Source organism: Equus quagga, chromosome 21 (genome assembly GCF_021613505.1).
Source record: "Equus quagga isolate Etosha38 chromosome 21, UCLA_HA_Equagga_1.0, whole genome shotgun sequence".
Taxonomy (NCBI): domain Eukaryota; kingdom Metazoa; phylum Chordata; class Mammalia; order Perissodactyla; family Equidae; genus Equus; species Equus quagga.
Genome location: NC_060287.1, coordinates 37773232 through 37793393, shown reverse-complemented (window position 1 = coordinate 37793393; position 20162 = coordinate 37773232). Strand labels below are relative to the sequence as shown.

General features: G+C 44.5%; 1 protein-coding gene across 5 annotated transcripts in view; it reads right to left on the bottom strand.

The window, feature by feature from the left end:
* Window positions 1–20162, bottom strand: part of LOC124231437 (homeobox protein PKNOX1-like) — a 57583-nt gene that overhangs the window by 21289 nt on the left and 16132 nt on the right. For 3 of the 5 annotated variants that reach the window (XM_046648238.1, XM_046648242.1, XM_046648239.1), the window contains exons 2-5: window positions 7838–7904; window positions 6628–6732; window positions 3648–3775; window positions 371–542 (exon numbers count right to left, since the gene is read on the bottom strand). In XM_046648238.1, coding sequence (XP_046504194.1) covers window positions 371–542; window positions 3648–3775; window positions 6628–6678 — 351 coding nt within the window. In that variant the 5' untranslated portion in view covers window positions 6679–6732; window positions 7838–7904. The remainder of the gene's footprint in view (window positions 1–370; window positions 543–3647; window positions 3776–6627; window positions 6733–7837; window positions 7905–20162) is intronic. The other 2 variants (XM_046648241.1, XM_046648240.1) reach the window with 1 other exon arrangement.

Below are 20162 nucleotides of genomic sequence, written 5' to 3'. Positions count from 1 at the left end.
CATGATCAGGGGACAGCCAAGGACAGAAGCTGGGCAGACGTGCTCCCCGAGAAGCAGGGCAGGTGAGCAGGCCCCCACTCCCCCGCAGGACCTCCTCAGAGACTCAGGAGAGAACTGGGTTCCCCAGTCCCGTCGGGATGCAGGCTCAACCGTCTCACCTGCCCCCTGAAGGAGAGTGAAACCAGAGAAGGCTGGACACTGGAGACGTTCCAGCCACACGCACATCAAACAGGCTATGCCATGAATGGACAAGATCCTCCCCTTTAGCAAAACTACAAACAGTCTGAAGTTCTAATTAGAAGTTTAAAATTCATTCAACAGATTTTACATTTGGAAGAAATAGAAAATACAAATAAAACATTTTACTTACTAAATTGTCAGTTTCTGGATCTTCACAAAAAAAGGGTTTTCCTTCCTTCTCTTGCTTCCTTACAAAATTCTCAATATCCACATCGAAACTGGCAGAAGTCGTGCCCTCTGAGCCTTGTGTAGATTGTTCACATTTTTCAAACAACAAAGCTAACAATGGAAACAGTGGATGCCTGGGGGAAAAAAGAAAAAATTTTTTAAAGTATGTTCTACCTTTTCACAACAATGTTTTAGTAGGTATATATGTGTTATTTTGTGTAAAAGCTTTGAGATATAATTCACATACAATTCATCCATTTGAAGTTTACAATTCAACGGTCTTTAGTATATTCACAGAGTGGTGCAACCATCACTACAGCCAGTTCTAGAAGATTTTCATCATCCCCAGAGAAGCCCTGTAGCCATCAGCCGTCACTCTCCACTTCCCCACAAACTCCAGCCCGAGGCCACCATCATCTCCTTTCCGTCTCTATCGATGTGGTAATTCTGGACGTTGCAGATAAATGGAGTCACGCAATGTGTGACCTTCTGCGTCTGGCTTCTTTCACTGAGCATAACGTTTTCAAGGCTCATCCACATAGCAACATGTGTCAGTGCTTCACTCCCAGTTATGGACACATAGTATTCCCTTGTAGGGATGCGCCAGTTTCACAGTTTTAAAATTTACAATTAGATCTACACTCCATTATGAGTAAATTTTTGTATAAGATTTGAGATCAGATCAAGGATCTTTTTCTGCATATGGATGTCCAATTGTTCCAACACCAGTTGTTGGAAAGTCAAACTTTTCTCCACTCAATTGCTTCTTCACCTTTGACAAAGAGCAAATGACTCACATTTGCGTACATCTATTTCTGGATTTTCTGGGACACTGGTCTATGTATTCATCCCTTCACCAATATCACAAGATCTTAATTACTATAACATGACAGTAGATCCTAAATCAGGTAGACTGACTCTTTCAACTTTTTTTAAAAATTATTTTATCAAGGGGGGCTGGCTCCGGGGCCGAGTGGTTAAGTTTGCGCGCTCCGCTGCAGGCGGCCCAGTGTTTTGTTGGTTCGAATCCTGGAAGCGGACATGGCACTACTCATCAGACCACGCTGAGGCAGCGTCCCACATGCCACAACTAGAAGGATCCACAATGAAGAATATACAACTATGTAGTGGGGGGCTTTGGGGAGAAAAAGGAAAAAATAAAAAAAATCTTTAAAAAAAAAAATTATTTTATCGAGGTCGTATAGGTTTATAACATGGTGTAATTTCAGGTGTACATTATTATATATCAGTTTCCGTATAGACTGAATCGTGTTTGGTACCAATACTCTAGTTTTTATCCATCACCATACATATGTGCCCCTTTTACCCTTTCAGCTCCCCAACTCCTTTCCTCATTGGTAATCACCAACCTATTCTCCTTGTCTATGTGTGTGTTTATCTTCCACATGAGTGAAATCATACTGTTTTTCTATCTCTGTCTGAGATATTTTGCTTAGCATAATATCCTCAGGGTCCATCCATGTTGTCGAGAACGGCACGATTTTGTCTCTTTTGTGGCTGGGTAGTAGTCCATGGTGTATAGACACCACCTCTTCATTTCCATTCATCCGTTGATGGGCACTTGGCTTGCTTCCAAGTCTCAGCTATTGTTCATTCCTCCAACTTTATTCTTTTCCAAAATTGTTTTACCTGGTCTAGTTCTTTTTGACTTCCATATAGAATTTAGAATTATTTTCTCTATATGTACAAAAGTACGTGCTAACACTTTAATCGGAATGGTGTTAAATCTACAGATCCATCTCAGGAGAACCCACATCCTTACTGTGTTGAGTCTCCTACTCCATGAACATGGTATGTCCCACCATTTATTTATGTTTTCCCTTTTTTGCATCAGCATTTTATACTTTTCAGCATAAAGGATCTGTACGAGTTTGGTTAGATTTATATCTAAATGTTTTGGGAGCTGTTGTGAATGGTATTGTCTTTTTAATTTGTTTCCAACTGTACATGACTGGTGTGGAGAAAGGATTGGTTTCTATGTGTGGCCCTCGCATCCTGTGACCTGAGTAAACCCACTCACTTAGTTCTGGAAGTCCTCTGGCAGACTCTCTGGGATTGTCTATGTAGACACTCGTGTTGTTTATGCCTAGAGCCACTGTCACTTCTTCCTTTCCAACCTGGCATGTCTTCTCTTTCTTTTCCTTGCCTAACTGCACTGGATAGGGTTTTCACCACAGGGCTGGACAAGAGGCAGAGTGGACATCCCTGCCTTATTCCCCATCTTAGGGGAAAACATTCAGTCTCTCACCACTAAGCATGAAGTGAGCTGTAGGGTTTTGTATTGGCCCTTCATCAGGTTAAGAAAGTTCCCCTCTATTATCACTTTGCTGACAGGTTTTTTTTTTTTGAGGAAGAGTAGCCCTGAGTTAACTACTGCCAGTCCTCCTCTTTTTGCTGAGGAAGACTGGCCCTGAGCTAACATCTGTGCCCATCTTCCTCTACTTTATGTGTGGGACGCCTACCACAGCATGACCTGCCAAGTGGTGCCATGTCTGCACCTGGGATCCCTACCGGCAAACCCTGGGCCGCTGAAAAGCAGAAGGTGTGCCCTTAACTGCTGAACCACCAGGCTGGCCCCTGACAGTTTTTAATGATAATTGGCTGATGACTTTTGTCACATGCTTTTCTGCCTCACTTGTTACGATCACATTGCAAATCACACTGATTGACCTTCGAATACTGAAACAGTCTTGCATTCTTGAGATAAACTCCACTTGGTCACCAGAGATTATTCTATATTATTCCAATATTACTCTGCTATTATATATTTCTGGATTCAATTTGTTAATATTTCACTGATGATATTCATGTCTGAATTCATGAGGAACATTTGTCTGTACTTGTCTTTTTTCATGTTGTCTTTGGTGTCAGAGTGATGCTCATTCACAGAATGAGTTGGAAGCGTTCCCTCTTCTATTTTCTGGAAGAGATTGTATAGATTGGCTGCTTTGGAATTCTTTATATTTTTGGTAGAATTCTCCACTAACATCATCTGGGCCTGAAGATTTCTTTTTGCAAGGTTGATTAAATGTAGATTTATTCTCTCAAACCCTTTTTATTAAGATATTAGGAGTAGCATCTTAATATGAGAAACCTTCAGCCCAGCTGTCGTCCCATCCTGCCTTACTGCTCTGCCTGGCTGATGGCTCTGGGCTTCCACTTGGGTTTTCCACTCTCCTTCCTCCTCCTACGACCCACACACTTCACATCCCTCCTACCTATAAATGGCCTGCTTGTCTGCGTCCATCGGCGTCTGGGCCCCCACGGTGGGAGGGCTCACTCCTTCCACATCAGGTTCAGAGCAGTTGGGGTCTTGCTCCGTTTTTAATTCTGTTACTACTTGCATCTGCAAAATCAGGAGGAGAATTCTTGTTACTAAACACAAAATAAACTGCTACCTAGTACTGTACTCTCAAACAGAAAAGCACCGGGATGGAAAATTGCCAGACAATTACACACCTGGCAATAACGCCAAAGGACACCACCTAGAGAACTCGTCTGACTCTGACAGGCATTTAAAATGGGCAAACCATTTAAAAACGGAGAGAACCAGTATTTGTGAAATGCTTCTGATTTTCAACAGCACAGCAGCCGTGCCCCACTGAAGGGAACGGGTGTGTGCAGTTTAGCTCGGGATCCCCACCCGCTGTGCGTCCAGACCGAAGCACATCACAACGAGAGGAGGAGAAACAAGTGGCCCAAGCTCTTCTTCTCTCGTCACAAAAACAACTCAAACCCGACATGCTAACATTTGCGACAGGCCCACATTCTCCCCTATCTAACTTTAAACCTCAGGAATACACACACTATAAAAATTTTAAGAAAAGTCACTGTATTCAGAAAGGAAAGACCAGATGTGTTTAAAGAAATAATATGAAACACAAGAGGAACCCTTAAGGATATTATCATTTAAATTACTTTACACTTGCTGTTTAAATGTGTTGCTTGTAACTTAGTTAAAAAGTATTTAAATCCTTAACATAAAGAATTCAGTTTACAGACACCCACAATCGCTGCAGTGGACTTGCAAGTGTCCATGAGCAGACGACCACCCCTCAGCTTCCTCAGGACCAGAGGGGCGGGATGCACCTGCCCCCCGCTGTTGCCACACCTCTGGCCCTGGAGGAAGCAGCCCCTGGAGCAGCTGGGGGTGAGCTCTCGACGGCCTCGACCCTGACGTCCAGGGCTGTGGGCTGAGGGGCGGCCTTGCAGCTCCAGGCTCTGGGCCTCATCTCGTCCCTCCTGCCGTCTAGAGTGAGCAAGGACCCTTCCATTCTGCTGCCTTCAGACGGAACGGTGCACTGGGGAGACTGTTTTTCTCTCTCTCATGAAAACACAAAACACTAAAACAGCTAAGTAAAGACCAATCCAACAGAAGCTTTCTGGCAGGAAATCAGGCAGTATTATAAAACACCCTAAGAAGATTTATTTAAGGGTTTTTTTTTAATGATTGTATTAAAAAGAGAAACCTAAATGTTCAACCTCAGAGGAATGGCTGAGTAAATCTGCATATTTACACTGTTGAATATTCAATGCTTATTTAAAATAATAGTTGCAAAGAGTTGTCCACTTCATGGGGAAGTGCCCAGGTACTAAAGGCGAGGTGCTGTCCCTCGCTGCGCCCAGCATGGCACTGGACACTCGGCAGCCTCGGGGTGCAGACTGGCCAGAGGAAGACGGAAACGGGTAGACAGAGAAGACCATCCCGTGAGAGAACGTGTCAGAAGGTGACCAGTGCTACAGAAGAACAGAGCTCCGAGGAAGGGGCTGGAGGCAGGAGAAAATGGGAGGGAGCGGGCTGCAATGGGACCAGGGCAGGCAGGGGTGGGGGGTGGGGGACGGATGATGGAAGCAAAGACCAGCAGGTCAGGAGGGAGTTGGCCAAGCTGCTGCCTGAGGGCAGAGGAGAGAAGGAGAAAGAAGGTGCCAGGTCACAAGGCAGTGAGGCCCAGGAGCAGGGCGGCAGAGGTGAGTGACCTGAGGGGCTGCAGGGTGGCCTGAGGGTCCCAGGGCCAGGCAAGGCAGGGCCTCAGGATCGGCCTCAGCAGGGAGAGAGGAGGGGACATCAGAGATTTGCATTTTAGACACAAAATCACTTGGAAATATCAAAGGACTCCCAGGTGAGAGAGCTGGCTAAAACGGAATTCCCCACCTCAATTCTTTTAAGAAGCGAAAAACACTTAAAAACTTTTTAAAAAGTCAAGAAAAACAAACAAAATATGTGCGACACGAACCAAACCAGGAACAGTCCCAAACTGGCCACCGAGGATAGACACAAGAGTTGGGAGAGGAGGGGCGCAGCCCCAGGCCCTGACTGCCCACGTGGAACCTCACCGCTGTGGGGCTGTGACCACACATGGTGAGCACACCGGGCTTGATCTGTTGATCCGGCTCACCAACGTCCTCAGGCGGGAGAGGACAGAGCTGCTGGGCATTCTGCTACCACCTCCGGACCCTGTGGTCAGCAGAGCAAAGGCAGGGGGGACTGTCTTCAGTGGAATGGAGCTCCAGGGCTCCAGAGTAAGAGGGGGAATGAGCCAAGCCCCTATGCCCCCAAAAGAGGCTGCGTGTGCCTCCGCTGAGCTGCTCCCACCTCCCTCTGCTCCCCAAGTCCTTCAGGTCACAGAAGACAAAACTCCTGTACAGGCTTTAACTGTCCCTTTGAGGGAAAGCAAGTCTCCTGGACGGTGGGAAGGCAGTCAGGAAGCCACCCAGGCAGCCAAGAAAGCTGTGTGGGCACAGCCGTCTGAGCACGAGCAGGTCAGAGATACAGACAGCTCTGCACTGTGCCACCTCTATTCTCGGGGCGGGCCCTGCGCTCTCACCTGGGGAAACAAAACCACGATTCCCGCTCAGACCAGCAACTGGCGGACACGGGAACCTGTGACCGTCAACAACACCCAGTTTTTCTTTAAAAGCAACAATACTGACTGACACTGACATTAAAAAGGTAAATTCCCAAGAAACTGTGGTTCGGAGGAGCCAGAATGACCAGCAGTCTTGGTGTCACTCAGGGAATGATCTGAACAATTCTACAGCTCATCTTTCTGAGCACCGACATTTAGTAAACGCACGACACACTTAAATTGAACCCGCAAGCTCACGGAAACCGAATTACAAGTCTACGAAGCACTGTGCGTGTTTGAGAACCAGGTCGACGGACTGTACTTAGAAGGCAGAAGAAGCTCAAGCTCTCACCTGTTGCCCATCTTGATAGCTGTCTATGCTCAGTGTCTGTGTAGCCATCATGGTTAGGAGTTTTACTATAACATCAAATCATCTTGAGTCAAAAGCAAATGGTTTCTGGGAAAACAAAGCAGAAAAGCATCAGTTAATATTTGCACAGCATTTTGTGTCTCCCTTATTCCACAGCACCCATACAATTTTTTAAAATCCATATTTTTACATGAAGAGGAAACACCATCCTTAGCACTGGGTCATCAGGCAAACAAACGCTCCTCAGCATCACCCCATTTACTCAGCGACCACGCATCTGTATGGGCCCCAGGCCCCGACCTGTTATCACATTCCTCAGCCATTAGGATTTGTTCAGTCACTCACCCAACAAATATCTGGTAAATGTCCCCACATGCGGGACACGGCTTTGGGCCCTGGGGCGCAGCTGTGAACAACAGGCGACAAGGCCAGGAGGAGCAGGACCCTGGCAGCACGTGCGCCTGGAGACTTGGCAGGGGCCGCCCAGGGTGAGACAGAGGGTGAGTGAGTGGCTCCCAGGCTGTGTGACGGGCAGGCCTCTCTGAGCAGGTGCCTAACACTGAGAGCTCAGCCCCTGCTGAGGTCAGGGAGCCAGGTCTCAGACAGGACGGATGAAGTGCGCCCAGGGAAGCTGTGCCAGACACTCTTTTCACATCTGCATGTCACACGGCAACAGAAACAAGGGCTCGGGGACCCGTCACACGCACACAGGTCAATGGTGTCAGGAGGTGATGAGCAGAGGGATGTAGGATATCTGGGGGAGGGCCGGTGCTGGCGCCTGGGGGAGACACCAGGCAGGGAAGGAGTGAGCTGCCTGTGACACCTGGAGGCAGGGAGACCAGCAGGGCCAGCCTGTCTGAGGGACAGGTAGTGGGCAGAGCAGAGTGGTCAAGGCAGAGGGGAAGGTAAGGGAGCAGGCGACACGGGGCCAGGTCAGCCAGACTCGGAGGCTGTAGTGAACACTGTGGGCGCTCCTGGGGAGACCAGACACCAGGGGAGGTCTGAGCAGAAGGGTGCCATGGGTTACAGCTCAGGAGGGTCCCTCTGACTGTGTGAAGGACAGACTGCGTGACTTGGGGACACAAAGAGGACGGGGGTGCCACCATGGTTGGGCAGGCAGCTGTATGGACAAGAGGAGCAGATGGCCTGGGGTGAGGTGGAGTGGGGTCTGGGAGGGGTCCAGGGTTCCCACCTGAGCAGCTGGCAGAGCAGAGCCACATGTCCCGAAATGGAGCAGACGGTGAGGAGCAGCTTCTCTGCTGGAGGAGAAAGCAAGAGTGGGGACACGTTAGGAGTGAGGTGCTGCTCAGAAGACATTCTGAGCAAATGAGTCTGGGCCAGAAATACAAGCCTGGTCATCCTCAGGGTGGGGTGAGTATGTGCAGAGGGTCGAATGGTGTCCTCCAAGCCCTGCCCAGTCTTAGCCCCCATCCCAGCACGTGGGACCTTAGTGAGCAACAGGCTCCTTACAGACGTTGACTATGTCCGGGATCTTGAGGGGAGATCCTGCTGGATGGAAGTGAGGCCCCGTGTCCCATGACTGGTGTACTGACAGGAGGGGAGAGGAAGCTCTGAGACACACTGAGGGGACGGCTGTGTGACTCCAAGGCAGGAGCTGGAGTGATGCTACTCCAAGCCAAGCACACAAGGAGCCCCCAGGAGCTAGAGGAGCAGGGAGGACCCTCCCCTCGGCCTTCAGAGGGAGTGAGGCCCAGCCGACACTTTGACTGGGGGCTTCTGGCCGCCACAACCGCTGGAGAACACATTTCTGTTGTTTACCTCCACCCAGCATGTGGGACTCATGGCAGCCAGCACACTAAGGCAGGAGGTACAGCCACAGCGCTGGGTGAGACCGCCTGGGAAGAGAGAGGAGGGGAGCCATGCCATGTGAGAAGGCGGGAACATCAGAGGACCTGGCACAGAAGGAGGCAGCAGCCAGTGCAAGAATGGAACCAAGTGATGCCACCGACATGGTGGGGGAGGTGGACCGAGGAGGGGGTGTCAGCCACATCTCTGCAGCTGAGTGTGGCTGCAGGGACCCGCAGCGGTGTCTGAGCGGTGGGGACAGGAAATCCTGCACAGAGTGGGGAGAGAGAGGGGCCCGGGACTCAGCCATCCCCCTGCTGGGACGTGAACTCAGGAGGAGTCAGCACCCAAGCTGCCCCCTCTGACCCCTGGCCCCAGTCTTGAGACAGAGGCGCCATTTGCAAACCTGTCACTCAACCTCTCCTACGGGTCTTTGCCTTGACCCAAACCTGGCCCTCCTCGAGTGTCCTGAGCCCCTGCGCCCCAGGGCACTGACTCCAAGCCAGCACCAGGGAGCACACCTTGATCACAGCTGGTGCCCCACGATCCCCAAGTCTTACCCTCCTCCCCTCCATTCTCCACCCTTCGAAATCACACATCTAGTCAAAACCGCCCCTGCAGATCAAGCCTGGGGTGGCCCTGCCCGACCCTGCCCTCCAGCAGAGCACCCTTGTCCAGCCCACCCCACTCCACTCTACTCCACGTTGTGTCAGTAAAGGGATGGCTATCTTCAGTTCCACAGGCAGGCCTCATTCTCCCCCAGCCTGGCAGCTCTGCCCAGCACTCTGGCCTTCTCCGTGATGGCCAGTCCATGAACACATGTCATCACCCTCACCCTCTCTCCAGAGTCTTCCCAGCGGCTCAGCCCCACCTGGAGTGTACACCTTCCCCACACCCCCACCTACACCCTGCACTCAGCCCCACGGGATCTCAAAGGCACATTTCCACTGCACGCTCCTTAAAGGCCCAGGGCCCTGTTCTGCTGTGTCCCCAGCAACCAGCAGTCTCTGATGCACAGCAGGCACCACATAGAGACGTGTGTTTACAGACAAATGGCCGGCAGAAAATGTGGGATCCTGAGTTGGGTCCTAGACCCCAAAATGTTATTTCCTTTTTGCTATAAAGCTTTTTAGTGAGACACGGTGGCAAAATTTAAACAAAGTCAGAGTAGACAAGAGTATTGTAAAATGTGACTTTCCGGAGTTCAATCATTGTGCTATGGTTAATTAATTCAGTATCTTTGTTTTGAAATGCATTCTGAAGAATTTAGCCACAGAGGGGCATCATGTCTCCAAGCTACTTTCTCAAATGTGTTGGGGGGGGGGTGTGTGTATGTATTTACGTGTACACAGACACAGATACACACACACACACGGCAGGGTGAGGAGTTGAAAGAGAGAGATGGAGAGAGTGTGCATGATAAAGAAAGTCTGGCAGAATGTTAACATTTGGGACAAGTTTATGGGAAGTCTCTGTACAATTTTTACAACTTCTCTCTAAGTCTGAAATTCAACGCAAAAAGTTTTTTAAAGTTTAAAACTTTCAGAATTATAAAAAAGGTGAGAGAACTATTTTGGGTTAAAAGAGACTAAATAAACAAAAAACAAATGCAGTACATGGTCCTGGTTTAAAACACAAAATCTGTAAGAGACAACAGGGCACTCTGGGGAGCTGTGACTATGAAGCAACTATGGGCTGACATTGCAGACTGTGTTATAGGCAGTAACGATGCTGCACATTTACGGGAAGCATCTTGTTTTAAGGAACACAGGCTGCAATGTTTAGGGGTGTGGTCACAATATCCACAACTTACTTTAAATGGTCAAGAGCACACACAACTAACCAAACCGTGGCCAGGGTACAACAACTGTTGTAGGGGGTCACCTTTTACTCTTCCAACATTTTTGTGTTTCAAAATGCCCATAATAAACATTGGAGAAAAGTCAGAATTTAATTTAAAAATGTATAGCTTTGGGAAGTAAAAGGATGCCAGCATCATGGTGGAATGAACTTGCCCAGGATTCTCCCCTCCAACATACAATGAAAAGGGACATTCTTACTCCAACAGAGGACACAAAAAACACAACACAAAAAACGTCGGAGAGACACGCAGTCATATGACAGAGGGTGGAGAGGCTGGAGCCCCCTTCAGGGGAGCTGGAATGGGGTAAGAGAGAACTTCACTCCCTTCCCTACAGACTGTGATCCGCAACCGAGGGGACGTTTGTCCATGGGAACATCAAGGACCCCTAAGGGCCCATGCAACCTAGAGGGAAGACCTCTACCAGGGCGAGAGCTTTCATGGGGAGTGACTTCATCAAGCCAACACCCCAGGAGACCAGACAGTGAGATCAGAGCAAGAAAGCCTGGAGTGCACACAGGAGAAAGTGCCCCTCTGCCCACCTGCCCTGCACCCACACCACTGTCTGGGATCTCGGCTGAAAGCACAGGGCTCAGAAATGCAGCTCTGGACCCCAACACAGTGGCGACAGGCAGTACTGCAACCAAATAATATCAGGATGCGTAAAAACAGAGCCACCCCCTCTGGCAATATCAAACTTTGTATCAAATCTCCACACCAGAGAGAAAACGACAAGTACCCAGAATTCAGTACTGAGGACACAGAAATATGTAATCTAAATGACAATGAATTAAAAATAGCTATCATCAAAAAACTCAACAAGGTGAAAGAGAATGTAGAGAAACAATTCAACAAGCTCAGGTGCTACTTCACAAAAGAGATTGAAACTATAAAGAAGAATCAATCACAAATATTACAGATGAAAGATACAATGGAAGAGATAAAACAAAATACAGATTCCGTGAATGCTTGAGTAGACATCACAAAGGAGCATGTCAGCATAATCGAAGATAGACACATTGAAATGCTCCAGACAGAGGAAGAGAAAGAACTAAGACTAAATAGAAATGAAGAAAGTCTCCAAGAAATATCCGACTCAATGAGAAAATGGAACATAAGAATTACAGGTATTCCATAAGAAGAGAATGAGAATGGAGCAGAAAGTGCGTTCAAAGAAATAAAAGCAGAGACCTTCCCAAACCTAGGCAAAGAGACAGAAATCTGTGTGGAAGGGGCTTCCAGATCTCCTGGATTTGTCAATGTAAAAAGACCTACTGCGAGGCATATAGTAGTAAAACTGGTAAAAATTCATGACAAAGAACAAATACTAAGGGCTGCAAGGCAGAAGAAAATAACCTACAGAGGAACCACTATCAGGCTTTCAGCAGATTTCTCTGCAGAAACCTTACAAGATAGGAGAGAATGGAATGACATATTCAAGTCTTTGAAAGACAAAAATTTTCAGCCAAGAATACTCTATCCAGCAAAAAATCCTTTAGATATGATAGAGACATAAAAACTTTCTCAGAAAACAAAAGCTAAGGGATTTCATAGCCACAAGACCACTCCCTACAAGAAATCCTCAAGAAGGCTCTCATACCTAAAAAAAAAAAAAAAAAAAAAAAGGGAGAAAAGGGTTACAAACCATGGAGTAAGGAGATAAATATGTAGACAGAATCAGAACAGGATAGCAAATACTCAAGTACAGCATTAAAGATAAAGGGACAGGGGCCGGCCCAGTGGCACAGTGGTTAAGTGCACATGTTCCACTTTGGTGGCCCAGGATTCACTGGTTCAGATCCTGGGTGCAGACATGGCACCACTTGGCAAGCCATGCTGTGGCAGGCATCCCACATATAAAGTGGAGGAAGATGGGCACAGATGTTAGCTCCGGGCCAGTCTTCCTCAGCAAAAAGAGGAGGACTGGCAGCAGATGTTAGCTCAGGGCTAATCTTCCTCAAAAAGAAAAAAAGATAAACAGATGGAAAATACAAAAAACAATGATAATCTTGTCATTTTAACCACAGACTCACAACACAAGATGGAATGAGATGTGAGAAAAACAACTTAGGAGGGGAGGAGCAAAGAGACTGAATCAGTTTAGACTAAGGAAGTTAAGAGGCCCTCAGAAAATGAACTACCTTATACGCGAGATTCTGAATACAAATCTCATGGTAACCACTAAACAAAAAAGCAGAACAGAGACACAAATATAAAATAAGGAGAAAACAAAGCAACACATCATAAAAAACTACATAATTCAATGGGTAGATCAAAACACACAGGACGAGAAACAAAGGAAATGCAGGAGAATCGGACAACGAGTGATAAAATCACAGTATTAAGCCTGCAAATATCGATAATCACCCTAAATGTAAATGGATTGAATTCTCCAATAAAAAGACACAGAGTGGTGAGATGGATTAAAGAACAAGACCCAATAATATGCTGCCTCCAGGAAACACATCTCAGCTCCAATGACAAACACAGGCTCAGAGTGAAAGGATGGAAGACAATACTCCAAGCCAATGGCAAACAAAACAAAGCAGGTGTTGCAATACTTATATCAGACACAGTAGACTTCAAGATAAGACAGGTAAAGAGACAAGAAGGGCTGTATATAATGATCAAAGGGACTCTCCACCAAGAAGAAATAACACTTATAAATATCTATGCACCCAACACAGCAAGAGCACCAAAGTTCATAAAGCAACTATTAACAAACCTAAAAGAAGATATCAAACATAACACAATAATTGTAGGGGACCTGAACACCCCACTCACATCAATAGATAGATCATCCAGACAGAAAATCAACATGGAAATGGTGGAATTAAATGAAAAGCTAAACCAGTTGGACTTAATAGACATATATTGAACACTCCATCCAAAAACAGCAGAATACACATTCCTCTCAAGTGCGCACAGAACATTCTCAAGGATATACCATATGTTAGGAAACAAGGCAAGCCTCAACAAATTTAAGAAAATTAAAACAATAACAAGCATCTTTTCCAATCACAATGCCATAAAGCTAGAAAGTAATTACAAGAAAAAAGCTGAGAAACGGACAAAGATGTGGAGACTAAACAACATGCCACTGAACAAGGATCAGTGAAACAAAGAGCTGGTTCTTTGAGAAGATAAATAAAATTGACAAACTCCTAGCCAGACTTACAAAGAAAAAAAAGAGAGAAAGCTCAGATAAACAAAATTAGAAATGAAAGAGGAGAAATAACAACAGACATCAAAGAAATACAAGGGATTATAAGAGAATACTATGAAAAACTATATGCCAATAAAATGGATAATCTAGAGGAAATGGATAAATTCTTAGACTCTTACAACCTCCCAAAGCTGAATCAAGAAGAAACAGATAATGTGAATAAACCAATCACAAGGAGAGAGACTGAAACAGTAATCAAAAGCATCCCAAAGAATAAAAGCCCAGGCCCAGATGGCTTCCCTGGGGAATTCTACCAAACTTTCAGAGAGGATTTAATACCTATCCTTCTCAAGATATTCCAAAAAATTGGGGAAGACGGAACACTTCCTAACACATTCTATGAGGCCAACATCACTCTGATACCAAAGACTGACAAGGACAACACAAAAAAGGAAAACTACAGGCCAATATCACTGATGAACATAAATGCAAAAATCCTCAACAAAATTTTGGCAACCCAAATTCAGCAATACATCAAAAGGATCATATATCATGATCAAATGGGATTCATACCAGGGACACAGGGATGGTTCAACATCTGCAAATCAATCAACATGATACACCACATCAACAAATTGAGGAATAAAAACCACATGATCATCTCAATAGATGCAGAGAAAGCATCTGACAGATCCAACAGCCATTTATGAGAAAAATTCTTAACAAAACGGGGATAGAAGGAAATTACCTCAACATAATAAAGGCCATATAGGACAAACCCACAGCCAACATCATACTCAATGGTAAAAAACTGAAAGCCATCCCTCTGAGAACAGGAACAAGACAAGGGTGCCCACTCTCACCACTGTTATTCAACATAGTACTGGAGGTTTTGGCCAGAGCAATTAGGCAAGAGAAAGGAATAAAAGGAATCCAAATAGGGAGTGAAGAAGTGAAACTCTTGCTGTTTGCAGATGGTATGATCTTATACATAGAAAACCCCAAAGAATCCATGGGAAAACTATTAGAAATAATTAACAACTACAGTAAAGTTGCAGGGTACAAAATCAACTTACAAAAATCAGTTGCTTCTCTATACTCTACTAACAAACTTACAGAAAGAGAACTCAAGAATACAATTCCATTTACGATCACAACTAAAAGAATACAGTACCTAGGAATAAATTTAACCAAGGAGGTGAAGGACTTATACAATGAAAACTATAAGACATTAGTGAAAGAAATTGATAATGACATAAAGAGATGGAAAGAGATTCCATGCACATGAACTGGAAGAATAAACACAGTTAAAATGGCCGTACTACCCAAAGCAATCTACAGATTGAATGCAATCCCAATCAGAATCCCAATGACACTCTTCACAGAAATAGAGCAAAGAATCCTAAAATTCATATGGGGCAACCAAAGACCCCAAATTGTTAAAGCAATCCTGAGAAAGAGGAACAAAGCTGGAGGCATCACAACCCCTGACTTCAAAATGTACTACAAAGCCAGAGTGACCAAAACGGCATGGTACTGGTACAAAAACAGGCACATAGATCAATGGAACAGAACTGAAAGCCCAGAAATAAAACCGCACATCTATGGACAGCTAATCTTCGACAAAGGAGCTGAGAACATACAATGGAGAAAAGACAGTCTCTTCAATAAACGGTGTTGGGAAAACTGGACAGCCACATGCAAAAGAATGAAACTAGGCCATTATCTCAGGCCATACACAAAAATAAACTCAAAATGGATCAAAGACTTGAAGATAAGTCCTGAAACCATAAAACTCCTAGAAGACAATAAAGGTGTAATACTCTTTGACATCGAACTTAAAAGGATCTTTTCGAATACCATGTCTTCTCAGTCAAGGGAAACAAAAGAAAAAATAAACAAGTGGGACCTCATCAGACTAAAGAGTTTCTGCAAGGCAAAAGAAACTAGAATCGAAACAAAGAGACAACCCATCAATTGGGAGAAAATATTTGCAAATCATATATCTGACAAGCAGTTAATCTCCATAATATATAAGGAACTCACACAACTGAACTACAAAAAAAACAAACAGTCTGATCAAAAAATGAGCAGAGGATATGAACAGACATTTTTCCAAAGAAGATACACAGATGGCCAATAAACACATGAAAAGATGTTCAACATCACTAATTCTCAGGGAAATGCAAATCAAAACTACATTAAGATACTACCTTACGCCTGTCAAAATGGCTGTAATCACTAAGACTAAAAATAACAAATGTTGGAGAGGGTGTGGGGAAAAGGGAACCCTCATACACTGCTGGTGGGAATGCAACTAGGGAAAACAGTATGGAGATTCCTCAAAAAACTAAAAATAGGACTATCATATGACCCAGCTATCCCACTGCTGGGTATCTACCCAAAGAACTTGAAATCAACAAACCAAAGTAACATATGCACCCCTATGTTCACTGCAGCACCATTCACAATAGCCGAGATGTGGAAGGAACCCAAGTGCCCATCGACCAATGACTGGATAAAGAAGATGTGGTATATGTATGTACAATGGAATACTACTCAGCCACAAAAAAAGACAAAATCATCCCATTTGCAACAACATGGATGGACTTGCAGGGAATTATGCTAAGCGAAAAAGCCAGACTGAGAAAGACAAACACTAGGTGATTTCACTCATATGTGGAATATGAACAAACACGTGGACAAAGAAAACAGTTCAGTGGTTACTGGGGAAGGGGGGGGGGGGTGGGCACAGGGGGTGAAGGGGAGCACTTATGTGTGACAGTCAAGAAATAATGTACAACTGAAATATCATTGATGTAAACTATTATGAATTCAATTAAAAAAAAAGAAACAAAAATTTCAGACCACACAGAAAAATCATACCAAAAAGGAAAAAAAGCATAAGTTGTTTATGAAATCCTCCCAAAGGCTAGTGTTCAAATAACACACAAAATTTAAAAACCTTATTACTTGGCCACGAATTTTTTGGATACCTTTTACAACAAAACAAAACCACAGGAAAGAACTTAAAATCCACTTTCCTATATGTTTCTTGTATTTATATTAAAAATCTAACCACCCACCCGACAAGAAACATTCTCTTTTGTAAAGCAAGTCCTTTCTTAAAAACATCAGTCTGTCTGATCTGGAGTCATTTTTGGCAATTTATCTGGAAGACAAGCTAAAGTCAAACTAAAAAGTTTATATGATCAGATGACCAAAACGATATTGAGATTTCCAGCAAAATTATCCATTTTGTGCTTAATAGGAAACAAAATATATTCACAATATGAAAGGATACTAGTTTAAAAGAAATGTTTTATCTAAACATATGGCTAAGGAGAACAGATCAGTGGGTACCAGAGGCTAAGGGGGTGCGGGGAAGGATGGAAGGGGTAAAGGGGCACGTATGTAGGTGACAGATAAAACCCAGACTACTGGTGGTGAGTGCGATATAGTCTATACAGAAACTGACATATAATAATGTGCACCTGAAACTACACGATGTTATAAGCCAATATGACCTCAATAAAAGAAAGAAAACCATATGGCTTTGCAGTGCTTCTCTCTCCCAAAACTGGTTAATACTTCAATATCTGATACAACTTGGTCCAACTGTTCTAAAGGAAAAATTTGAAATTTGTGTCAAAAACGTTGAAAATATGTGATCTCTCTGCAGCGGCACACCATGCAAGAAACTGAAAAAAAGAGGGCAACTTGATATGACTAAGACGTACTGTGGTGTAAAAACAGGGGGCAGAGTGCAAGGGGACCAGCATCCCCACGGGACCCCCAGGAGCCGGAGAGAAGCTGCCAGCAGATGGCGCCGTCTGCCCGGAGGCTCACAGGGAGGCAGAGACAGGCAGGGGCACCAGCACCCTGGAGGGGCTATCTGCAAACTGGTTACTCATAATCCGAGAGTCCAGATTCCACCCTCCAGCGAAACGATCCAGTATGTTTGGGTCATAACACCGACCGGTACCCGCGAGCAAGCAGGCAAACAGCTCCCAGCAGCATTCACAGGGCTCATCCCAGCATGACTCCTGGGGCTCAGGAGGTGTTCCCTGCCCGTCAAGGCCTCTGTCCATCTGCTCAGGTGCAGGCCCAAGATAATCTGAGTGCCTAAGGGAAATTGAGCAGTAACTGAAAGCATCCGACCCAAGAATGAATGGTCAGCAGGCCCACCTTGGTTTATCAAAAACTGTTTTATTAGGCACTGTGTAAAAACCAAAGGCTAACGAGATTTAGAAACAATCAGTCCCTATTTTTCCCCTATTACACAGAAAAATGTTTCTATTATGTTCAAACTCAAACAACAGTGTCTTAACTTCTTAGCATCACGTGGGGCTCTAAACCCCAAGTCGAAGAAGTGCTAACCCAATGGACTTAGAATCCTAGGGTATTTAAGGGTTAGGCACAGCTTTTGTCCATTTTATTTCTACAAGTTTCATGCAGTAAAAAAAGGACACATCATTTACTGAAGTTATCACCTTGGTACCCTTTCAAGAGTTCCAGCCAGGCTAATACAAATGAAGAAAACACAACTTTCCAACCTTCCTGTACAGAAACGTTAAAACTCACTAGTGGCCAGCCCCAGTGGCCTAGTGGTTAAGTTCAGCACGCTCCACTTTGGCAGCCCTGGTTCGGTTCCCAGGTGCAGACCAACACCGCTCTGTCAGAGGCCATGCTGTGCTGGCAGCCCACATGCTAAAAAGTAGAGGAAGATGGGCATGGATGTTAGCTCAGGGAGAATCTTCCTCAGCAAAAACAAAACAAAAACTCACTAGTAATTAAAGAAATACAAATTTTTAAATAATATATTCTTTTTCATCTAGCAATAATCAAACTTAAGACAACAGTACTACACTTTGCTAGCAAAGATGAAGTAAAACCTGGAACTCTGAAGGAATCCTAGAATTCATAAACCATGTAACTGGTTTGGAAAGCAATTTGACCTTATGTACAGTGAGCATAAAAAAAAATTATGTTAAAAATCAACCTAAGAATATAGCATTAGTGTTGTGACCTTAAAGTCAGACAAAATAAAAAATATGGGCCAAATCTAATAGGCTGGCATTTTAATATTTTGAAGCATCCTAGTCCAGACTGACTGAAGAATAAGGAAGTTTTCCAGAAAAGAGCCAGCTATAAACTGCCCAGTTGGATCCAGGTGGTGAATCCTTCCTGCTCAGACCAGGTGGATGAAGCTGGGGAGGTCCCCGCTGGCTGGGAAGTCCATAGAAACTGGGAAGGAAGGCACAGCGTGTGGTGGGAGGGCAGAGGAAGGCCCCACGGCAGTGGCCCTCCGCTCCTCTCAGCCCAGCCACAACTCTCCAGCCAATGTGGCCCGAGGGGAACCCCTACGTGTCGAGACGACTTAATTATTGCTTTAGTGGCATCTCTAAGCCCCGGGAAAGATGCAAATTTTAATATTTTTGTATTTAGCTTCAGAATAACCTATGTGTTTGACATTTAAGGTGTTTGTGGTATTTAAGAAAACTTGGCCTTCATCGCAATTTAAAATGTATAATTGAGTTACTGATTTCAGATTTGATTGTTTTAGTGAAAACGTGTAAGAGATTTTGATGAAGACTGTAAACATTTCTTCATTTAGTCGTTGATTGATTGCCAGGCACTATTGTAGGTACCTGGATTACAGCAGTAAACAAAACCGAGATCCTGATCCCATGGAGCTCGCTTCCTGAGACAGGTTTGGAAAATCTGAGAACTTGAGACTCACTGTACAGTGGTGCCCCCTTACCCGTGGCTTTGCGTTCTGTGGTTTCAGTTACACATGGTCAACTGCAGTCTGAAAACAGTAAATGGAAAATTCCAGAAATAAACAATTCCTAAGTTTTAAACTGCATGCCTTCTGAGCAGCGTGATGAAATCTCACGCCTTCTCGCCCTGTCCCGTGAATCATCCCTTTGTCTAGCGGACCCACACCATACATGCTACCTGCTACTTGCCCGTTAGTCACTGAGTAGCTGTCTAGGTTATCAGGTCAACTGTCACGGTATCACAGCGCTTGTGTTCAAGTCACCCTTATTTTACTTAACAACGGCCCCAAAGCGCAAGAGCAGTCATGCTGGAAATTCGGATATGCCAAAGAGAAGTTGTAAACTGCTTCCTTTAAGAGAAAAGGTGAAATTCTGAACTTAATAAGGAAAGAAAAAAATCATATGCTGAGGTTGCTAAGGTCTGTGGTAGCTTTTATTACAGTATATTGTTATAATTGTTCTATTTTATTATTAGCTATTGTTAATCTCTTACTGTGCCTGATTTATAAAGTAAACTTTATCATAGGTATGTACATGTAGGAAAAAACACAGTACACATAGAGTTCTGTACTATCCACGGTTTCAGGCATACACTGGGGGTCTTGGAACATATTCCCCATGGAGAAGGGGAGACTGCTGTATGTATAATTTTAAATTATTAGATCTCCTTGAGAAGGTTTTTCTTGTTTGGTCAAATATTTAAGGTGCTTAAAAAGAAAATTAAATCTACCAAACGTAAAACTGTGGCTCAAAATGTGTAAGAGAATTTAGATTGTATACAGGACTGATCATCAAAAATGGTATATTCAGTCTGATCGTCTTGAGTTGATCAAAGGCTGTCTTAAAGATGAAGGTTAAAATTTACTAAATTTAAAGAGAATAATAAAATTTGTAAATTCCA